Below are 23,251 nucleotides of genomic sequence, written 5' to 3'. Positions count from 1 at the left end.
GCCTGGTAGACATTAATTATGATAATTATTAAAAAGAAAGGTAGGTCTTAAGTTGAGCTACATGACAGTCTGGTGAGGTATTGTGGTAGGCTATAGGCTATTATTAGTGTAATGCTGCTTATGCTTCAACTGTCAGAAAACAGTAAAAACATGGGTGTGTACTGTGTTGTCAGCTTTAGAGAGATATGTAATGTCTTGATTATTATGCACAACATTGATTTATGTCATTTAAAAGAAATTGCAGCATAATGCCAAGAAAAGAGAGACTACAAAAACAGAAGGACAGGGAAAAGCAGCAAGCAGAGAAATCTGGAAGCTATAATGATGCTCCTCAATGAGATCTGCGAAAGACATCCACCTGACCTGGCCCTAGGGGATGCAAAAATGTACAAAAATGCGATTAACTTCGCATTCATTCTCTGCATGGAAATCACCACCCCAGCATTTGAAGTCACTGCTCTTGCATCAAATGCCATCAGCCCGTCTTTGTTTTGTCTTTGTTTTTGTCTGGCCTTGTTTTTGCCTATTATTCATTTATTTATTCAATTTGATAATTTGAGTTAGTATTGGTTGCGTTAACAAAAATAAATATATACGTTGAAAATATCCGACTGTGTTATTTATTTATTTATCATTATTTTAATTTCATGTATAATTTTGGCGATGGGTGCCCTTTTTTTTGCTTGAGCACCTGCCCCCCAAAATGTCTGTGCACGTGCCTGCCATTTAGCATGGGCGAGTTAAGCAGTGGCAGCTGGTGGAAAATGTTCTAGGTAGGGCCATCCTATCAATTTCAACAAACATCCCAGTATGATTTAATTCAAACTAATTAAAGTATCAAACATGCATTATTACTTTGCAGTTAAATATTTAACATGTATTCCAACATGAAAAAAGCAGTAAATAACACTTATATAATATAATATAACATGTTCATTTATTGAGATGCCCCTATGGACCTTGTTATAGGAAGTAAAGATCAGGAGAAGTAAACATGAAGTGTAATTATGAATACTGATGTTAAATTAAGCTATGATGAGTTTTCACTGTTAATTTAACATCTCTATTACATGTTGATGCCTCCATGACCAAGTTAAGCAGATGAGACTGAGGACAGCTATGTAGAAGAAAAGATGTTCACTTTGTCTAATATGTAGCTTGACAGAGTTCTCCATGTGTGTCCTGGTGTTCTCATGTTTCCTTACCTCCTCATCCCTCACTCCCGTAACTGTCTCCAAATTAAGACATTAGTCCATTTGTAATATCTCCATTTGACCATCTTGTACTTAAGGTTACAGTGAAATTAGCTCTCATCCTATATAAAGCCTTTACTAGGACAACCAGTAGAGAGGACAATACACTTCTGATGTGTTATTGTTGCTGTCACACAGATGACCATTGTCACCTTTTTCTTTTATTTATTTAAACCCACAATAAGACATCCATGTAAATGATTTCTATATGAATTTGTGTATATTCTGCTGTGTAAAATTCGTCAATCTTCTAAGTTTGCATCCTTGTGTGAATATTATTGATACGTGTTTCTCTTTTCATCATTGACTCAATGTGATTTGGACAATTTTGGAGAAAATAATCCTGCAGGGCAGGGTGACTGGCTTGCAAGCAAAAAAATATAAAGTATGTGCATATGTGTTACTGCAAGTTAATAAACACGTTTTGCTGCTGTTGTTTTTGTTAACTGTCCTCTGCCTTATTGCAATCCAGGCTCTTGTCTCTACTAGAAAGATTAATTTGAGAAATAAATAAATATATGTATATGTATATATATTTACTTAATCTCTCTCTCTCTCTCTCTCAATTTCGTTACCAATACAGATTTGTTGTATTAGAATAAGCAGAGAAACGGATTGTGTAATGTTTACAACTCATAGCTGTACTGAATGGTAAGTAAAATGAAAATAACTAGTATAAATCCAATAAAAAATATATTATATATTAGATAAAATAATTCATATTTCTCTCTTTCTGTCTTGGCTAATCACACGCACGCACTCACTCACGCACGCGTCACTGAATGCCATGGAAACGGACCCACCCGAGGTTACTTGAGGCCTCAGAACGTTCTGATCGCTCACTCTGCACTTGGACCTGAGCGTAAACACCTCTTGGACATACCGTGGAGAGCCGACTCTTTGAGTTTTTAACTTCTTGAGAAAAGCTACTTAATACAAAACTTGTTGGAGAAACTACTGGATCGCTATACTCTCGTGGACAACGGAAGCACCTGAAAGATCTTCGGCTGAAGGAGAAGCACCTGCCGGGAGTGTGCGGTGAGAGATGGCCCATCCCTCTGCGGGTAAATTCACTTTTACATTTATTTTAGCATTTTTCTTTTGATTCACCCCCTTCAAAGCATTTAAAGCATTCTCCATTTAGAAATCAGTGAAAGGTGAACAGTTGACACTATATATCAGGCCTGTCCTGAAGAAGCTCCGCCCCTGGTCCCCCAGAGGTCAGAAGAGTCCACCAAGAGGAGCAGGGAAGAGGACCGCACGGAGCAGGTAAGTGTGAAGAGGCAGAGGACCGCTGACGTTTTGGTCCTAGCTGACCAGGAGGAGGAAGAAGAAGAGGATGAAGATGGCCCTCTCACCCAGCGGTTACCACCTAGCGGTTTCTGGGATGGGTTCGACCGCTTGCCGACTCCTCCTCCCTTTCCCACTGGCCATCCCTCCCTTTTGGTGTGGAACGTCCTGAAGAGGCTCCGCCCCTGGTCCCCCAGAGGTCAGACTCGGACTGATAAAACACCAGACGGCCTTCCCTCGCGTCTGGCGGGGTTGACGATAGGTAGCATCCTGCAGCAGAGCTTTTAAGTATTGCTTCTTTATACATCAAGATTGCGCTGCGGACGGCTGCCTCGACGTGTTGGTGCGCATTGTTTTGTTTTTAATTCACTTTTATGCTGCGATACCCAGAGCTCTTTCACCAGAGATGAGCTCATAAACATCAGGGGAACAACTCCAGCGGACTTACTTCCAACTTTTCAGCTAACTTCTGTGGAATTACTGGACATTCTCGTCCAAGGTGCTCTCACCTTAACTCATGCAGGCTGCGGTCCATCAGGACCAAGACCTCACGCCACACGAACACTTTCTTCCCATCCGCAGTCGGGTTCATCAACAACACTTCTACACTACACTTACATCACTTACATCTCACTTGTTTATAGTCCTGTTAGTCCACTTTATTTTATATTTCACTTTCTTTTACATTTTTCTGTAAATCTTAACATGTTTCTACTCTGCACTGTGTTGATTGTATGCACCTCCCCTCGTGTCAAATTCCTTGTATGTTCACCATGGCAATAAACTGTTCTGACTGTGATTCTGATTTTCCTTTTGAGTAATAATTGATGCTAGATGCAGAAACCAGAGTAACTATCAGTGACTGGTTGTTATTCTGTTGTGTATTTTTCTTTATTAAGTCCAGGTGTCTTTACCAGACAAAGGTAAACTAATAATTACTAATGTTAAGAAAAAGTCTTCAAGTCTCTTTTACTCAGGTATCGATGGCTGTAACACAGGAAGCAACATCCAGGATCTCCCAGACAACAGAGAAGATGTGTTCACTCTGGACCAGATGAGACAGATGGAGGACCACAGGACCAGATGAGACAGATGGAGGACCACAGGACCAGATGAGACGGATGGAGGACCACAGGACCACAGGACCAGATGAAATGGATGGAGGACCACAGGACCAGATGAAGAGCGGTGGTCGCCATTCTTTCAGTGGGCTGAGTAAGTAATCCTTCACTAAGACTACAGAAGTATCAGCAATAACATTCCATCATTGGAGGCCAGATTCAACACAACAATGTAAAGGTCATATAGTTGAGTTCAAAGTATTCATCTCTTGTGTTTGTGTCTCACAGGGCAGGACTCCTCTGTGCTTTTGGCTCACTCGTGGGGCAGCTGAGAGTGGACCAACGACAATTAATATACAATAAATATTGTTCATTCATCATTTTATATCTTTTTGATTTTCATTTGACTCAAAGGCTGTTAGTACTGTTAAGGATTGATAAATACAATATTACATGTTGATATAAATAAAATAGGGAAAGCTTTAGATTACTGCCCCAACATGCAGCATAATTCTTACCAATTTAATTATAACTAAATCATAAATAATTGAAATCTTTACTGATTGTTAACTACTACAGAACTGATGACACATGCATGTAGGTGCAAGGGAACAAGATGTGACGTTAATGAATAAGGGGGAAACAATGTGGGAACTTAATTAATTCATATCATTATAATTTACATATACATTTATGAATATATATATATATATATATATATATATATGTATATAGGTGTGTGAATGAAATAAAAAAGTTATTGATAAATACATTTTATTTCCAAGAACTATAAATGATTGAAAATTAGTTATTTGAATTATTAACTGATTATTAATTTAGAAAAACTACATTATGAAAAAGAACTATGAATGAATTATTGAATATATGATTGAAAAACGGATTAAAACTAAAACCTTTACAGTATATTAATTATTTTTGACCCCAGAGGACAACAAGTGTATGGCAGTCGGGAGGACAGCACAAGGGTTAAAGTGTGGGAAGAAAGAAGAATCCCAAATCGGACCCTGTAGGAGTCGACTAGCTCCAGAAGGTGGCAGTAGTGGAACATTAAGGATGTAAACTGCCGTTAAAAACCAACGAAGAAGACGAAGACTGACTTTTTTTTAGACATTTAGTTTGAAGAATAATAAAGTACAGAGTCGAGACTTGAAACGCAGAGGCATTGCGCTGGTAAATAGAGCACATGGAAGGCGTTAAGGTAAGCTCACGTTAGGCTGATTCACAAGGCACAATAATGACTCCAGTGTTGTCCGTGGTTACGACAGACTAGGAAGATAGGGAACAACTAAGACCTTACCAGAGCTAACGGAAGTGTCCGGTAATGCATCTCGACATATTGGCTAACTTACACGCTAATGAGGCTAGCAAGACAGCTAAGAGCTACCATGGAGTAACGTTCATCTACTAATTAGCTGCCTGTCAGCTAACTACCGTCAGTTACAGGTCGCCATGATGGTTTATTTACTAACAGTGCGCATGGACTTTAATAACCAAAAAGCGCAGTTATGTTACTGGTCCAGTTGTATTTTATTTACTGTTCGTTACTTAGAACTGTTTTTGTGAACTTCAACTCGCCAACTGCTTTGACTCGCCTGATGTGTGCAGACGTAGCGTTAGCGTATTAAAAGCGATTAAACCCCCGAAGATGACCGGAGGTCTCCGAGTCACGGGGTCATGGCTGACTACAACATTTTTTTGGGGGGGGAGGAGCCTGTCCAGAGGGGTCACCTGGGCGTTTTTGTGGTTTCAAACTGCTCAGGTGACTTTAGAGAGCCATGGTGGGTCTCACAAATATATACACTGTTAAAAGGTGCTGCATACGCTGCTTTCCCGCATATTATTGATTCATCTTAAACCAGCATGTCTGTCCCATATCAACTTTTAAAGTGAAAAAAAAAGAATTATTAAATTATTTTGTTTCTAAGCACCCTTACTTTAGGGTTAGGGAAACTAAAACCTTGCATAACAGTTAATATGGCAAACTTACTCGCTGTGACGGTGATTATCCGGGGCAGCCGTTTGAAATGCACACACAGACATAACCAAGCGTTACTCGTTGCTTGGAAGCACTTTTCGCAGTAAAATACCTCAGTCTTGTTCTTTTAAAGCTGGCTCACGTAAGAAAGAATGGATGCTGACCCACTCTTTTACAGGGCTGTGTTTTGGAAAGTTGGTTGGCTTGCGATATCACTGAAGCTTGTTGCATTTGGCTTAAAGCAGATAAAAACCAACCTTTTTCCGTGAACCGGTCGCTTTGATTGAGTTTTGCCACACGGGATGAAACAAACCACGTTATGCTGCTTTGCAGATGCCTGGTCGACTTGCCAGCTTGAGGCCCAGAAAGAGGAAGAGCAGCTCCAGAAAGGTTTGTGTTCACCTGTAAACCGGAGAGAACGGCCTGTATAAAGAGTAAAGATCTTAAATCGAATGTCTTTCTTCAAACAACTTACCATGTTTGATGTATTTTTTTTCTTCCCTATTTGTTACAACTGGCTAGACTTTCACAACTGCATCTGAGAACTTGTACTTGACACGCGCATTAGGCTGGCTGTACAGTGTGTCTTGCGTCCTTTTACGGATGTCGGATGATGTACGTTGGCATAAGAGCAACCGGAAATCGATCATGGTGAAGTGTGACGTCATCCTAACCCTGGTCTTTAACCCTCTCGCAGGCTTCGACTCCGAGAAGTGGATGTACGAAAAGTCCAAAGACTCAGCCGGCAGCAGAGAGCAGCTCGGTGGTCGACGTTTGCAGCAAAGCGGACGTTCCTCTGGAGAGGCTCTCTCGCATCAGCTGTGAATGCCACCAGCTGGCAGACAGGAGGAGGTGCTCGGCGTCACCGGAGCTCGAGGGACAGGAGGGCAAAGAAAACGAACTGAGGACGAGGCCGGAACCGGACAGCCCCAGAGTGAAGGGCGTCTGTGACAAGCAGGAGTCCGAGGACATGGACTGTGAGGAAACCAGCAAAAACATCTTCCCGGATGACGACAGCAATCAGATTCTTCCCGTGGAGCAGTTCTTTGGAAACTTGGACGCCGTACAGGTGAGGTCGGTTTCTTTATTGCCACTTTTTAGGGACAATCTGTGACTCTGGTTGGATTATGTTGCTTGAGGCTCTTGCAGTGGAAAGCTTCCCCAGCTGGTGGCCAGTTTAAGGAGTGGCTGTGTTGATAAGACACTCAACAAAGATAAACAGACACTAAACAGTTTGAAAGCTTTCATTTCATTACATTACATGACAGGACTTTGTATTTTTAAAGTACACTCAATACGTTTAGGGGCTAACTCATAAAAGCTTTGGAATGCAAGGCCTACTACTACTTTCAAATGTTGCAGCACATATATGTTTGATTGTTTGGGTGAAGATTGAATCAATTACAAACGTCCACTCTTCTATGCTGCAGGACTTCCCTCAGAGATCGTCGGAGACCTGCTCCCGTGTGCGAGGGGAGCACAGGAGGCGACATTACTACGCACCAGAGGCCAGCGACGAAGAGGAGGCGGGCCTCCTCAGTATGAAGGGAGACGGCAGAGCGGACACTTAGTGAAGAGGAACTGCACTCAGAAAGTCATGCCCCGGGGACGCACATACAACTCTCAGCACTCAAGAAAAAGCAGGCAAAAATTAAACTGCTATTGAGATTCAGTCGGTCCTTAATTCATAACGCCGTCACACATAAAGCATGTGTGTGACGATGCTCCCGATTCACCGGGGATGAAGTTGCTCGCTACGACGCGAGTGAGGGAGGCGTGAACTGTTGCTGGAGCCGACTCTGCGGTTGGCCTCACCATCGCCGTTGTTTAGCAGTTTACCACCGGTAGTTCTGACTCTGTTGAAAGCTTTAAAGCACGTTGTTGGTGGTAAACAGGTCGTTGATGACTCGACAAGGACACGACAAAAAATCCCAAATTGTTTTCACTTAGCTTGATACCCGAATATCTTATTTCATTTGATACTTTTTAACATGGTTACAGCACTGGGACATGTACAATAGTGCCCGTTTTATTTATTGCAGAATTTATGCTCACACACCGCCATTGTTCTGTCAACTTTGGTGGTTTTGCCTTGGGGGGGGGGGGGGGGGGGGGGTTGTTGGCAGCACTTTATTTAGATAAGGATCAGGCTACAGAACACACTGCTTGATATTTTTAGTGCATGTTTTGAAGTTTGAGATTACCCTTGAGAAATGCCAAAACAGCACTAATAAAAAAACGGGGGAAAAAACAATCTCCAAATTACAAGTTGTTATATATGTGGAGCGGAAGGAGGGTACACGCGTCAAAGAGCAGTTCCATATTGAGAGCTTTTAATATCAAATTCAGCGTTTTGAGATGAATATCATTGTTCACCAAGTGTCTAATATTCATCGTCAACACATCTTTGCCCAGTTTGTTTTTTGGCAGCTGCTTAACTGCACTACACATCTGTAACATATATACATATATATTTACATATATATTAATGCAGCTGTTAGGTTCATGATAGGATGTAAGGAAAACAAAACCTGGACTAAAATCATTGAGGTCTGTGGTCGGTCTTCAGCATGCGAGTGAAGTGATGATTACTTAAGCTTGACTTCGACGAAATGTTATCTCGTCTTCTAACTTTGAGGTAATTGCACTAGTGCTGTTCACTCCTATGCAACTTTCTGACTGAGTGAACGCCGCGTTGTAATCAATTCATGCATTCTTACATCACCGTGCCAACAAAGACAAAAATAAATGTTTTTCATGATTTCCTGGTTTAAGTGTTTGTCTAACGAAGCACTGTCTGTCTGTATTAAAACTCTGTAGGCTTCACTGGTTCACAAAGCACAATATGGCTTTAAAAAAAATATCAAGCGAGGCAAGGGTGAAAATATTCACACCAAGCGCCTCTTCCTGCCCTTCGGTTTCGTGTCGCCCGAGTTAAAAATCTCCGCGGCATCGCACAGCATGTTGTGAGCTCCTTTGTTGTGGCACACGATGTGGACCAGCTTCAGGTTCTCCCTGGTGAACAGCAGGCGGTAGAAGTAGCCCACGTTGACGTCGGCGCTCCCGTGACTCTGCAGAGCTTCCAGCAGAGCGGGAATGATCGTCCTCTTCTTTTCAATCCTGGACACACACACACCACCGAAGAAGAAGAAATGTGTTCTTCAATCAGCAGGTATGTTTTAAAATGTCTGTCAGCTGTTGTGTCAGATCTATCATGCGGAGGACAACTCCATGCCTAATTAACTGTATGAATGAATGTACAAGGCCCATAGCTAGGCTTGGTTTGCACTTTGTGACAGTGAAATGCTTTTTTTTCCCCCTTTCTTTTCTCTTCCTTATAGAGTCCGACCTGTGGTCCAGATTCCATGTGCTGAAGACGATCCTGCTCTCTCGGCTGCCGTAGGGGTTGATGGAGTGGAGGGACGGGCACTCTTCCAGCTCAAATGATCCCTGAGGAGGCAACAGAGAAGAAAGAGGCGTAAACGACACGCTCAAAAGCAGGTCCAGTTCTTTCAAAATGTCTCGTAAGTTGTAAAGGGTCACCAGGAAGTTATAGAAATGCATCAAATGGGGGTGACTCCTGTAATACCTGGCAGGTAAACCACCCCGCCAGAGTACAGAGGCGATCTGCTTCCTTCACCGTCCTGTCGAAGTAGCAGCCGTTGTGCTTCGCCGTCTTCAGCATTTCCGCCAGGCATTTGGATGTTTTCACAACCTCCGCCCTGACTTTAGCCTTCTGTGTGGCTTTAGCGGCAGCATCCACCTGACCACAGAGACACACTTTTAGATTGTCGTGCCACTCGCCCCTTTAGATTCCTGAGCAGAATAAGGAGCTTTACCTCCTTCATGTAGCCTCGTATCCGGCTCTCGCAGTTGAACTTCATGTAGGCCGACTTTGTCTTGAATCGAGCGTCAACACCTGGAATGAAACCCCACTTAACGACAAACTCAAACGCAGATGAAATTGGAGCCGGCTCAAGTGTTTAAGGGGAACATTTTCGCAGCAAATATAAAGTGTGTCCTGGGTCTCCATTTGACATTGCACCTTTGAACCAATCTTCATCCTCCTCTCTGCTCTCCAGCTCAGATCTGTCCTCCAGGTTGCGCAGCAGGTCTGTCAGGATTTTACGCCTCTTAGGAGACTGCTCATCAGAGAGGAGCCCTCTGGCCGCTTCAATGAGGCCATCGGCGTGCCGGTCTGCGCTCAGTAGCCGGCCGATGTCGCACACAACTGGAGTTGGAACCACATGGGTTATAGGGGGTCAGACATCATCCTACTTCTAAACTTAGTCTGTCTGGTCAGGGTACATACAGTTGAAGCATTTGTCTTGATTTTGTTTTTTAATGGTGTCTGTTTGGATGATTGTCCTACCTCCACTCCATGTCTCATCCCTGCAGAGGAGAACCAGCTCCGTGTTGTCCGGCAGAGTTTGGAAGAATTCCTCCGTAACTTTTGTCCCATCCGCATACAAACAAACGTGTGCACCAGAAGATGGCAACTGGAAATGACAAATGTATAATTTTACTCTTAACTATTTTACAAGGGATTTTATTCTCACTGATGTGTTGGACAAAGCCTCACAAATTCTGAGCCATTTCAAAAATGTATTCCTTTTAATGTATTTTTCGAGTGTCTCATAATTCAAAAGGAATGCTCACTATCTCTCACACTTTGACCACTGCGAATACTGTGATGAGGACAAAAAACAAGTTTGTGCTAGTCAGCTGTGTTCTCATGAAAGATGTTTTTTTTGTTTTACAGAATTTGAAGCCATTAATTCCCAGAAAGGAATTATGATGACGAAATACGATCTGTTTTTTGTGCGTGTGTCTTTGTAGTTCCTGTGGTTCTTTTTAGATGAATTAACTTCAGATAAAGTCTGTGCAGATAACATGAATACATCCATCTTGTGCAGGAGCGCAGGCGGTGTCTGCTTATCTGCCCTCCTTTTGGATGAAGATAAAGTGTTTTGGCTGCTATCTCTGAAACACACTTGGTCCTATGTAACATTTCATTTTGAGATGTTTTAAATGAGCTTTACAATAAAATCACTTGTTTTTGCGCGTACATTACAGACACTGGTGTAGTGTAATGAACTGTACATCTAGCTTCCTCTCTACGTGCTTCTGTAATGCTAAATGTCCATCGTGCGTTATAAATAAAGTTGTATCTCATCTTATATCGGTGTCGTGTACATGTCAGCATACCGGTCTCACTTTTCATTTTCTGTCCGTAGAGAAAGCGGAACTGTCGGCTGTTAAAACAAACCAGAAGAAAACAAACTAGCTCACCTGTAGTAGCTTGCAGCCCTTCTTAAGCAACTCGTTCATGTCTTTCGCCGCAACGCCATACTTTATATTTTGATTGCAACTCCTTATTTTCACGGGCTTGTTTTTCCTGAACAGTCCGAACATTGAACTGTTTTTGTAGTTTGTAGCTACCGCTTCCTTCTTCTTCGTCTCGGGGCTGACTGCGCTCACAGACCGGTCCGCTGCTGCCCCCTAGTGGTCGTGTTCTCACGTTGTCTCTGCTTGTTGGGACGCTGCTTTTACTGCTGGATGAAGTGTTCAGATATATAAGTAAGAGCTGCCATACAGTTTTAAAATACTCAAAGTCCTGCTTTCAAAAGTAAAAATACATCATTGTCAAAGTTGATAAAATCTTAAAGCAGGCAACTCGTGCAACGCAAAACTGCACGGCCCCACGCAGGGTCATATAGATGTATTGTATACTATTAATGAATTAATTATATTATTATGCATTAATGCGTAAGCAGCATTTTGATGTAACTGGTTGATGGAAAGCTACAATTTTACAGTATGTTAAAATTAGAGGTATATAGGGTGTCAGGATATGGCAATCAAAGTACAATGACTTCAAAACCTCATGTATAATACTACAGTAAATGATCACTCTTTAGGTTGTTGCATGCAAGACAGAACACGTGGGAGGCAAAGTGCTTGGTGTTTACATTCAAAGTGATGGGTCATTAAATGTCGCAGGAATAAATAAATCAACTTGAATTGTGCTGGCCCTCTCCATTTGGAGATAGTAACTTTTACTCCACTCCACTAGTAATGTCACTGACTGTACGGTCACTTATGTGGGTAGCTTGTAGAAAATAAAGTAAACTAATCTTGTGCTATTTTGGGGGCTCTGTACTTTTGCAGTCCTGTCATCCACAATTGCGCTCAAATTCTGGCACTCAGAGGAACCCCATCATATAGGCTAATATTGGCCGAACCTAAAGCAATAATTTAAATAAAATCATCCCTTCTCACGAATACATCTTTATTTTATACTTAACCTCTTGACTGTCTGAAGGGCTTCTCGTGTAATGTCTATTTTGAGCATCATACTGCCTTGGATATGTCTGACATTGTTAGGAGATGAACTCATTGTTCAGCCATTTCACCCAGGAATCAATTATATTTCCATTTATCAAAGACACACCTGAAGTCAGATAAAGAGGACAATCAGATGAACTGGGAAAAATAAGATCTGAACATTATTCTCCTTAACTTTATCAGGCAGTCACAGGAAATGTTGTCACATTTTGTCATAAAAAAGAACTACCGACCCTTTTTTACTACTCCTACTACGAATAATGTCAATATATCTTTAAAATAATGTTACGTTTATGTTATTATAATATACCTCATTCTAAGTATACATGGTACTGACATAACAGTGGATGTTTTATTCACTTTGCTGAATTTAACGTCCTAAACCGTAGACCCCTATGACAAAGTGAACATTACCATAGCAACTGATGCAGCGCGACGGGACATACCAAATGAAAGGTTCAGAGGTTAAAATGCGAACATTGTGAAGTACTGTTTTGATGTTCAGTTTCGGGGTGAAATTACTCGACGTATGAGTAACTTTGTCACATATTAAATGTATACTATTTGCATTGTTGTTTTAATCGTGAATATAGTGATGAAATCACTGACTCATCTAACCCCTGTGCGCTGAGTAGTACAATCCGATTTCAATATGGCGGCCGCGGGTTTGAAAATCTAAATGGGTGGAGAAGATAAACATTCACAGTAACAACTCTGTCTTACGCTGTATGTCCGTACTTTCGCTATGGCATCATCGTTTTACTATTAACTACAGGATATGGTCAAAACAGAAGACACATTCAACATGGCGGACGGCTGGAGAGAAGTGTTTGAAAGGAGCCGGGTGGTTCCTCCGCCCAGCCAGACAGTTCGCCTGGCTTTGGAAAACCACTTCACCCAGTCCACCGGTCTCCAGCTCCACCTCAGCCGACTCACTGCAGCTCACCTCCCGCAGGTGATTGCTCACAGTTAACGCTGAACGCTTGATACAGATTTAGAAAGAGTTCTGCTCGTGGCAGAGATGAGGTGGGGGGTATGAACACACCTATAGTCTGTTGTAATTTTCGGCTGTCTTTATATGATAACTAGGTATCAAAGGTATGATACAGGCCCCTATACTTTATGATACGTCACAGTGCGTCTGACGCAAAGAGCAAAAGTTTAACAATCTAAGGTGACATTTTATCAACCAGGCAATTACATTGACCACTGGCAGATACCCATGTCAGAATGCTATGTGTGCTCTTTGCAAATGCGGTTTAGAGATATTCCACCAAACGCCACTGCAGTAAGTCACATACGCGTCTCATGGAAATAAGAAACACTTTTAAGATAACTTAGATTGTTGTAATACACACCAATTATTACATGGATATGCAGATTTTAGCGTTTGAATCTTGTATAAAGTTCTGGAGTGAAACCCACTGGTGGATGTTTGTTAAATTGGATTTGTCATACATGTAAACCTTTTAGGGCGACGATTACCTGTGACTTTTCTAATGTGTGTGTGTGTGTTTTTCCTTTTTAGACCCAGGAGATGTCAGGGGGGGAACCAGATGTGACCTACCAGCTGCGAGTGACCCTGTTTGACAGAAACCATCAGCACTTCTTTGGGAAAACATGGAGAAGTCCACCCCAGAGGATGAAAAACAACAAGATCTCCCTCAACGAGGTATCTTTACCATCACACTGAGATAAGGCCAGACAGCTGCAGATGTGATGCACTGTGTGTTTGGCTCAATTTCAAACTTCTCTCATGCTGTTTTTGATTAGCAGTGGATTGATGATTATATAGTGAAATCAATGCCCATTCAAGCTTAAATTAAATAAATTTGGCACAGCCATGACTTAATTACAACCATCTCAAAAGCTCCACCACTCAAGGCTTACAATTAGCACTGATGATTGCACTGTGTTCTTCTGCGCTCTTGAGAACATTGTCAGTCTAAACTCAGCGAGTTACAAAGTGCCCTTATTACCAAAACGTGATTCCAGTTGCATTCAACAAGTCCCGTCTTATAATCATCTTCTTCCTCACCCTGCAAGTTGAGGAAGAGCACTTTTTATACAAAGCAACAACTTAGGAGAGTTATTACAGGGGACTTTTCTCAAGAAAATGATGGATACAATACAGACGCAATGAATAGCAGATCCATTAGTGATCAGGCAGGTGCCACTAATGAAACGTGTCCAGTTATTGTTACAGAGTGAAGAGGTTTCATACATTTAACAATCACACAATGAATGTATAAAGTTAAACTATGTCCCTAAATCCTCTGAAAACCTGATGTTTCTCTATTACATTCAAAAGCTGCAGAAGCAACAATAACAAAGCATTCAAGAAGCAACAATAACACCGTTTATCAAAGCTGAAGTTCAGAAATATAACATCCAGAAGTATTGGGAGAGAGTGTGTGTGTGTGTGTGTGTGTGTGTGTGTGTGTGTGCGTGTGTGCGCAGTTTGATGACGCTGATCTGTCGAGGTAAGCAAGCAACCCCAGCAGGAACGGGCGACATGGATGAAATCCTCTGTTATGATGTATCACTTTGCTCTGCAGTATCATTATATAACATGATTTACTACATTCCCTTGAAGATTTATAAATAAAATGTTTGTTTTTGGCTTAGCCAGATAATTATATACCCCCCCACAAAAAAATGTAATTCATCACATTGATGCAAAAATCCTGCATTAATTCTATATTGCGATAAAGCAGTCCTGCTCTCTGATTAGAAATGAAAGGCAACAAACTTCACCCTAACAATTGCGATGTGTGTGAGAGTCATAGCTAAAAATGAATCAGAGATCATTAACTGTAAGCAGTGGATGAGTGTGACGCTACAGTTTGTAGTCTTTTGGTGTGATAATGTACTACAAACAGTGCATTTCAACTGCACAAATCCTGGCAGAGGCTTTGGTGTATCTTGCTATTTCAACTCTCAGCCCTCTCAGTTTTCACTCTCCTTCCGGCCAGATGTGAACGAAAAAGAGTTGATTGATTTGCAAACAGCATGCACCGGGTACAATAACTCAACATCTAGCGCTTTCCAGAGCGGTGTGTCTGCCTCCTTCAAGGTGTTTCGCAGATGCATCTCATTAGTTCTCTGCTCATCCGCACGAGTGAGCAATAACAGACCCCTCTGTCAGCTCTCTCTGTGGCTGCCATTACATGTTTAACTTCAGCAGCGCCGCAGAGAACCAGCGGCAGATTGTTAGCAGCAGAGACATAAAACCTGCGAGAAGCCCAGTGAATTCAAAATGGACCATTTGGCTTGACTGCAACAATCGATCACTTTAAACATCACGACTGAGTTGTGTGACTCAGCGGCACACTGAGGCGAGCATCCGAGCATCCCGATGTTCCAATTTCTTCATTCTACAAGCCTTCTGTTCTAACTCGTGGTATCACTTTCAGCTCCGCGTTAGTGTTCGGATGCAGATCGTATGAATGAAAGCGAAAAACTTTGGAGGTAAAGCTGGTGCAATTCCTCGTACTTCCTGTCGTATTCTTTCTGCTGTGGTTGAGCGGCTCTGAACAAGCAACACTTCAGGCTGTATTGTCTTGTAATTGTAAACGTGAATGAATTTGTCCCGCAGTTTCAGTCAAACGTGGGGGTTCTGAGTCTCAATTCGTTGCACTTCATTTCTTTACTCTTCCCAATCATTGTTCTCCGAGTCGTTTCTCCTCTGTAATCATCATCAGACAGAGGGAACAAAGAAACACCTTTTTTTTTTGATGTGCAAAGTGTGTGATGTCTTTGAAGGATGTGCTTTGATGATGAAATGTCCAATCGCTTCTTGAAAACGCTAAAGAGAACGTCGTAGACCAACGGAAAGATCAAATATGAATCAGTTTATCTTCACGTATCCGTTCAAGTTGAAAGGGTCTCTTTTCGTTTAGCGAGGCGCCCTCTGGTCTGTTTCCTGTACTGTGGTCAAAGTTAAAGTTGATGGCTTCCAACAACCCTTTACACTGTTGGTCAAGAACGCCACACTCTGATGCATTTTACTTGTAGTCAAAAGAACAATCTTCTTTTACTTATTTCTTTGTGTCCAGAGTAATTAGTTCCACTATCTGCTGTCCACGGCTGCTTCACAATGTATAAAAAGCTTCTGCTTCAGTTCACGAAGTCCCTGCAGCACCCGAAGGCAGCACGACACATGTGTTGATGAATCCACAGGCCCTGAGAAGCGCGCCACGCTCGAGCGAGGAGCCGCTACGCTAGCACGGCCCGTTCGCTGCGCCTGAGAATGACACCAGGCTGCCGCAGTAGAAGCACGCAGTCGCAGTGAGACTTTTCGGTCCTCAGGAAACAGGAAACGAGGCCAGGAAGACTGTGCAACCAGACATCCCTCACAACCAATGAACCCTTCTCACGGCAGCCATTTTGACATGTAATAGCAGGGTAAACACAGGGGTAATTGATACAACTGATGAAGGTCCCATTCTATTTCGTGTCACAGCCATTACGGTGAGCCAGCACGCACAACACCAGGGCCCCTGCCCACCTAAATGGAACAGGGCCATCGTTTATTTTTTTTCAATCACACCTGTGTTTACCCTGCAATTACATGTGGAAATGGCTGCGACATTCAATGTCGGTAAAACACGAGAAATAGACTTATTTTTGGGAGAAACGTCTCTGATTGTGGTGACTTATGATGTTATTATACACGTCGCACTGAAAGCAATCATTTTACAGAATGAGGGAACGAGCCAGACTTTTTTTCCCTGCCCTTCTTCCTTGTTCATCCAGGCACAACAGCATCACTGCTGATGGCAGCTGTTCCGCACCTTCTGCCTTAAGACACAACCGATGAGGCGTTCCTGCGATCGCGTAGAGCTTGAACCTCGATCCTCCACTGGGAAGATGCAGTCAGCCAGAGGAGTTTCTTGTGAAAGGGTCCTCGGTTTCATCTGCTGAAAGTGGGTCTCTCAGCGTCGCGTTTGCCGTCTCTTTTAAGTCATTATCTTATTTTTGAGCGGATATCTGTGGAACAGCTGGATGTCTGTGTTCTCTCTCAATCAGACATCTGAAGGCCTCTGAACATCCTGGTTGGAGGCCATGTCACCCACTGTTTTACGACGGCGTCGGAGCGCTGCCGAGCTCCTCCGTAGCCTCCTGATGTTCACGGTGCCTGATCTGCTCTCGGTGCGAGCTGTTGTTCGAGATGTTTTGAGAAACTCTTTTTAAAGGAAATAACACTGTGATGCTGTAGCTGGCTGATTAATGCGTTGCACAAGTCTTTTTTTTTCTTCTTTTTTTCTAACAGAGACACCAATGAGTCACAGCTATGGCACATTCTGATTCCCAGTTTTTATCACCATCTGTTTTCTCTCCTTCCCTCTGCTCCATGTCCTTTTTGATCGAACAATCTCTCACAGCGTATGGCCTCACTTTGATCCGCCATAATAGTCGTAGCCCGTATATAAAAACCCACTTGGTATCCCAATAAGTGTCCAAATCCCATTATCCATCCAGGGTAATACTATAAAGCACATCATATCCCATCAGGATGATAAAGTGGGGCTGGCCTTCTCGGTGTCGTGCCGCAAGAGCTGCACCAGCTTTAAAAAAAATGTATTTTATTGGATTTGGCCCGATGCGGTTGCATTCATGCTGGTATTTATGAGTGGCAAATTGCTGTTTGATATCTAAATAATGTCAGAGGGGGGAATCCTCTCTTCAATCCCCCCCCCCGGTCAGCCATGATGGATTGCTTTTAATATCATCTGGAAAGCAAATATGCGCAGTGATTAAAGAGGGAGAGAGAGGCAGCTCTTGTTAGATCTATCTTCTTGCTTCGGGCATTTCTTTCCTCCCCAGCAGAGGCAATGACGACATCAGTTTGTTTTCGTGCCGCTCCGCGCGTTTGTTGTCGAGCTGTCAAGTCTGACTTATGGAGCCGCTGTTAGTAGAGTGCACATTTTGGGACTGTTTGATTGTTTTTTTTGTACATGCTTTAATGTTTTTCAAATCTTGTGGAACCTGCTTTTATTTATGGAATTCAATTTATACAGCTCTTTAAATTCACACCGAACATGTGGGCCTTTGCTTCTGTTTCGGTCTATGTGCTTGGATGCACAAAGGGACATTTAGGTGATATCACATTTCCTTTGATGGGATTCTGAGGAAGAACAATGCCATGTCATGGGCTTATGTGTAAGAAAAACAACTCTTAAGCAAAGCCAATTCACAATCTGGAGACTAATGTATTTAAAAAAAATCCTGGTACAAAGTCCAGTACATCTTACATCACCCAGAATAATAGTTGCTGTTTTTCTCACATCATGACTCAGATTGTTTGATAACCGTCTGGATCTTTTCCACAAGGTTGCTCTCCTTTGCTGCACTTAGTCAAAGGGAGTGGAGGCCGTGGCCAGCAGAGGGCAATGTTGGGCCACACACACAGTCAGCCTCAGACGGAGGAGTTCATCGGCGGGAGGAGGCAGAAGGAGAGAAATGTGCATCTTTCTGCATTGTCTCTCACTGTGATCACTCCATTTGAACTCCCTGCCTTCACGGGGAGCCGGTGGTTTCTTCTCATATGTGCAACATTATCAGGCCGACAGCTGGGCTTTGGAGAAAAGGCCAAGTTTTGTTCCTGTCCGCGCAACCTCTTGTTTTTCTCGGTCTCCGAATGCTGTTTGGCATGACGTAGGCTGCACCGCACAGACAAAGCTGGGAGACACACACACACATAAGCATGTCTATTTTACTTCTCTACCCTTTATTCTTTTGTCCCATCTCCTAACTTTAAACTCATGTCTACACCTGACCTATATGCTAACCCAACAACCCCGAACCAAAGGAGCCCGACAGCAGAACGGACTCTGGTCCCCATTATGCGATGAAAACAACACCCCCTCATCCCCACACACACAGCCTTATTACATGACTTCAAACCACTGACGAGCAGAAGAAGACAGCGCCTCCACCGATGGGAAAACATTTGAACATCAGTCATGCAATTCCTCGGCTTTTGTTTCCCGAGTAGTTGTTCTCCAAAGAGCAAGCTGCTTTTCAAAGTGAGCAGTCCCGCGTGGTTCAAACTTCAGCTCGGAGTACATGAATACATGGCGGCAGTCACACTCGTCCTGTAAAGCACACGTTTCTCCTCAATACGTTGCCAAGTTGAAGCTGTCAGCGCTGTAACGACCAGCTCCAGCTGAAGCCTCCACGCCTCTCAGCCGAAGAACAACTTCTCTGTTTGTTGTTCTCTGCTATATATTCACAGCGTTTTGCGGTCTGTCGCGTTTGACTGCACACAAGATTCATATCTATCATCTCTCATGTCAACTCTGAACTTGACTCCACAAGAAAAGAATCAACTGTTGGAGAATGAATTATGTTCCCTGTTGATGACTTTTTAGATGTTTCAGGCTGATTACCAGCAAACATCTGCGACGGAAGAGGCCCATTGATTCAGCCTTTAGTTGAACTGGTTTTGAAAGTGATCCTGCTTCTCTGTTTTGTCCCCTAGATCAGTCATTCCAAAGAAAATATTTTATAGGGTCGCCAAATAAATTAGCTGAATTTCTTCCATAATTTTTATTTAACATTTATACCTGCAGTACACCTGTCGGCCACACGAGGCAGCCTGAATGTTCTGATGCAGCGGTTCCCAAACTTTTTAGGCCGCGCACCCCCTTCTACATCCCGTCCGGGTTCACGCACCCCCACTCCCCCACACCTTAAAAAAAAGAAGAAGCAACAGAGCCTATTTATAGCCGCATAGAAATCGGACCAATGAGAGAACAGTTTGCTCGCGCGTGGCGTTTGTTTACAATATTTAGTCCGCTGTTAAATGTTGCAGTGTGAACACAAACCGAACAAAGGGGCAACTGCAACATTGTATCATATTAATCCCTGAATCAGAACAAAGCAAACAAACTGAAGGTGTGAAAACACCCTGAAACACTGCAACAAAGTTTCAATGACTTTCAGTGACACAAGGCGTCACTTTTAAAGAGCAATATGGATGGTGAGGACACACGCACAGGCTCAGAGGCAGATTATCACATTTAATTTACAATTCACCACACATGGAATGCAGTGGTGTATAGTAACGAAGTAGAAATACTTCGTTACTGTACTTAAGTAGTTTTTTTTGGGTATCTGTACTTTATTTTACGACTTATATTTCTGTTTACTTTTACTTCACTACATTTTGCAAAGAAAACTGATACTTTTACTCCGATACATTTCCCCTGAAACCTTCGTTACTCGCTACAAAATCAAATCTATCTAAAGCAGCAACACAGTCATTACTTGAAACTGAAAAATGTCCTGTTCACGACATTTTTCAGTTTCAAGTAATGACTGTGTTGCTGCTTTAGTATTGATCATGTTTGATATTTGAGTCATGTTGTGGATGATCAGATAGATTTATGATGGGAGCAGTCGCCCAATTGCAGATTCAGCTTGAGCAAAACTTTTATTGTGTTCAAATCAGGCCCATAGGAGTTTACAAGGCAGTTCATAGTAGCAAAAGTATACTTATGTACAATATATTATGTTGAACATTGTTGCTCCTGAATGGATCACAGCAACCCAATTATGTTCAACACAGCTCCATGTCCTTGGTCATGGTGCCACAGCACTTAAAAGAATAAACTTCATAATTCTCAACATTCTGACCCTTTGCTTTTTTATTAACAGCATTTACTTGTACTTTTACTTTCAATGAACAGGTTATGATGTACATTTAATATCAGAAAATTACTTTTGATACTTAAGTACTTTTGTACTTAAGTACAATAAATATTAGATACTTTAAGACTTTTACTCAAGTAGTATTCTAATAGGTGACTTTTTACTTTTACTGGAGTAGTTTTCCAGTAAGGTATCTTTACTTTTCCTCAAGTATGGCTTTTGAGTACTTTATACACCACACATGGAATGAGACTCCAGTTGTTTTTGGCTGTTTTGTAACTCCTCCAATTTCGATATAAACAATGTAAGGGGCTTTTGACTTGCACTGGCATGCTTGGTGTTCAGGTAGCGACGTAAACAAGAGGGTTTCAGACTGTTAGCCAGAACCTCACTGCACACCACGCACTGTGGCTTTGGGCAATCTGCATTGGCAATCCAAGTGAAGCCCAGACACGGCTCATTTTCATCATATTTCCTCTTTTTTTTCCCAGTCTGATGCTCTCTCGTTTCCTCTTTTTTTACCTTGACTCTGCGATGGGCCTATGTGCTCCCCATTTGTCTGTGCAATCCCTTCCTCCGTCCCACCTGACAGTTTCCCCGATTTTCAGCCAGTTTATCATATTTGCATGAATGTTGCTGAATGAATGAAGTTAGCTGTTAGCTGAGGTTAGCTGCACAAGCTAGGCTAGCTAGTGTACGTAAAACACAGTCTGGTGGCAGGAGCTGAAGTGCATTTATTAATTAAATTGTAAGTTTTTAATTGAAATCTTACAAGGGGAATTTTTATAATTCATGTAACCGAGCGTCTTGGGTTCGTGTATAAGGGCACTTATCATACAGTAGTAACTGGAGTCGGGAGATGAGACATCTTTTATCAGCCCACGGCTACTCTCTTTATTATTGTTTTCTCCTTTGGCCAGAGGCGGGGGTTGCGCCTTCGCTACGGCAACTCTCAAGGGACATATCATTGTCAACACCAGAACGACAAACATGAGACAGTCTGTTACATTCATGTTTTTATTTTGTGAAAATTATATTTCATATTAATTATTACACCATTAGACCACCATTACATTTTTCCTCTCGCGCACCCCCTAGAGGCAGCTCGCGCACCACCAGGGGTGCGTGCACCACACTTTGGGAATCCCTGTTCTGATGATTGTAGTCTACTTTTAACATTAAATCTAAAACAAAAGGCTAGTGTACACTATTTTTTTGTTTAACTGATAAGAGGAAATGAAAATAATGTGAGACTGTTAACTCTGCCAAAATGCATTTATTTGGTCTCATTTATAATACATTAAACATGTGTAAATGTTTTTAATAACACATGCATAAAAAACAGGTATCGTTAACGATAACTCTTCAACATGGCTGGTTTATATATTCAAGATAATATAAGGTGATGCCAATAAAAAAATCTTTTTTTTCTTTTTCTCAAGATTTATAGAAAAGGCCCATTCTGAATTTGGTCATTTAAGACAAGTTTGGTGTACACTGCTCTAGGTTATGGGCAGCATAGCATGATGTCAGGGTTTCTACAGGTTTGACATTTAGGGATAGGTATTGTTAGATTGATCCCGGTGTCGATACTGTTCGTAAGTATCGCTTTTTCTATTGATACATGCTACATACATACGTCATACTTCTGTAAATACAAGAGAGACACTATCTGAGAGCAATTACCAGCTCGTCTTTGTGAAATAACGATTCTATGCTTGCTGAGCATTTGCTGTGTTTTCACTCCCTTTTGTTGAAGTTAGCCCACTCCTCAGTACCCGTCCCCACTGCCAGCAGAAGTAATTAACTCTTTAACAATGGAAACGTGACAGTAATCCCATTAAACAGTGAATAGCTGCAGCAAGAAATCACGTTAGGAAAATGGACAGTATTTCTGTCCCCACAGTCGGCCCTTGATTAGACCTATTGTCGGCACTTGATTGACATCTCTCTCCAGCTTGCACCTTGTCACGACACTTTCATCATTCCTCTCGGTGCGTTGAGAGCGGTGACATCACCGTCGTTTCCACCGTCGTCCCACCATCAACCTGAGCAGAGGTGCCATTCGTCGGGTGAACTGAAAACAGCCGTGTGGCTGCGCGGAGCCTTTTAGCAGCAACGGCCGTTCTTGACCTTCTTGATCCCAAAATACTCGAGGTGCACTTCATATTTGTTTGTGCAGAAAAGAATGATGTTGATGTCAGAGATCCTGCAGTAAAAGAGACGGCGACTAGAGATGTAACCGTGCACAATATATACGGTGTGTTTGTGTATATGTATATACACACTACTTTGCATGTTCGACTGTATACTGTGTGGGAGGTGTTTTCTCTAATGGTGCAATTATCAGCTTTTATTTCAAATGCGTTGCTTCTGGGCTCTCCAACCTGTTGCTACTGATTTACATAACTGGGGAGGTTTTGATAAAAGAAGACTGATTCTGCCTCTTCTTTGCAAGGCTGAAGAGATTGTCAAGTTGGCGACACGGTATAAACACATCACCACACCACAGAGGTATATTATTGTGTATGTTTATGTTTCATTTTGACATTTACGGTTTCATAATGTTGGCTGTTTGAAAGTGCATAGCTATAATTATGACGTCTGTAAACCATCAAATTCAAAGCACAATGTTTTGTAAACTC

At 42.2% G+C, this 23,251-nt stretch overlaps 3 protein-coding genes across 5 annotated transcripts in view; 2 read left to right on the top strand and 1 right to left on the bottom strand.

Moving 5' to 3' along the window:
• The first annotated feature begins 4,705 nt into the window (after positions 1-4,705).
• On the top strand, positions 4,706-7,678 carry cUnh1orf174 (chromosome Un C1orf174 homolog). 2 transcript variants are annotated; one of them, XM_079273316.1, is made up of 4 exons: positions 4,736-4,823; positions 5,934-5,990; positions 6,298-6,669; positions 7,031-7,678. In XM_079273316.1, exons 1-4 carry the CDS (start codon positions 4,809-4,811, stop codon positions 7,169-7,171), a joined length of 585 nt encoding a protein of 194 aa, XP_079129442.1. In that variant the 5' UTR covers positions 4,736-4,808; the 3' UTR covers positions 7,172-7,678. The 2 variants fall into 2 exon arrangements, with proteins under 2 accessions (XP_079129443.1, XP_079129442.1); XM_079273317.1 differs by lacking the exon at positions 5,934-5,990 and having other exon boundaries at positions 4,706-4,823.
• A 50-nt stretch (positions 7,679-7,728) lies between these two features.
• On the bottom strand, positions 7,729-11,045 carry dffb (DNA fragmentation factor, beta polypeptide (caspase-activated DNase)). Of its 2 annotated transcripts, XM_079273166.1 has the most exons (7): positions 10,893-11,045; positions 9,973-10,099; positions 9,646-9,831; positions 9,440-9,519; positions 9,190-9,363; positions 8,950-9,050; positions 7,729-8,720 (listed from the first exon to the last, which is right to left on the bottom strand). In XM_079273166.1, the coding sequence occupies exons 1-7, from the start codon at positions 11,013-11,015 to the stop codon at positions 8,489-8,491; spliced, it is 1,023 nt and encodes a 340-aa protein (XP_079129292.1). In that variant the 5' UTR covers positions 11,016-11,045; the 3' UTR covers positions 7,729-8,488. The 2 variants fall into 2 exon arrangements, with proteins under 2 accessions (XP_079129292.1, XP_079129293.1); XM_079273167.1 differs by lacking the exon at positions 9,190-9,363.
• Positions 11,046-12,675: 1,630 nt separating this feature from the next.
• nphp4 (nephronophthisis 4) overlaps positions 12,676-23,251 on the top strand; it is a 152,233-nt gene continuing 141,657 nt past the window's right edge. The window contains exons 1-2 of the mRNA XM_079273341.1: positions 12,676-12,903; positions 13,477-13,620. Of these exons, the coding sequence (XP_079129467.1) occupies positions 12,727-12,903; positions 13,477-13,620 (321 nt within the window). The 5' untranslated portion in view covers positions 12,676-12,726. The remainder of the gene's footprint in view (positions 12,904-13,476; positions 13,621-23,251) is intronic.

The sequence above is a fragment of the Melanostigma gelatinosum genome (assembly GCF_949748355.1).
Source record: "Melanostigma gelatinosum genome assembly, chromosome: 8".
In the NCBI taxonomy this organism is placed as follows: Eukaryota; Metazoa; Chordata; class Actinopteri; order Perciformes; family Zoarcidae; genus Melanostigma; species Melanostigma gelatinosum.
Note: the sequence above shows the minus strand (reverse complement) of the source record. Positions and strands in the feature narration are given on the sequence as shown.

Excerpts from the sequence above, each read along its gene's own strand:
- dffb (XM_079273166.1), bottom strand. The coding sequence starts at position 11,015 with ATGTTCGGACTGTTCAGGAAAAACAAGCCCGTGAAAATAAGGAGTTGC. Across the intron at positions 10,100-10,892 it reads AGGGCTGCAAGCTACTACAG|TTGCCATCTTCTGGTGCACA; the intron begins GTGAGCTAGTTT and ends TGTCATTTCCAG. Across the intron at positions 9,051-9,189 it reads CGGGGTGGTTTACCTGCCAG|GGATCATTTGAGCTGGAAGA; the intron begins GTATTACAGGAG and ends TTGCCTCCTCAG.
- cUnh1orf174 (XM_079273316.1), top strand. Across the intron at positions 5,991-6,297 it reads GGAAGAGCAGCTCCAGAAAG|GCTTCGACTCCGAGAAGTGG; the intron begins GTTTGTGTTCAC and ends ACCCTCTCGCAG. Across the intron at positions 6,670-7,030 it reads GAAACTTGGACGCCGTACAG|GACTTCCCTCAGAGATCGTC; the intron begins GTGAGGTCGGTT and ends TCTATGCTGCAG.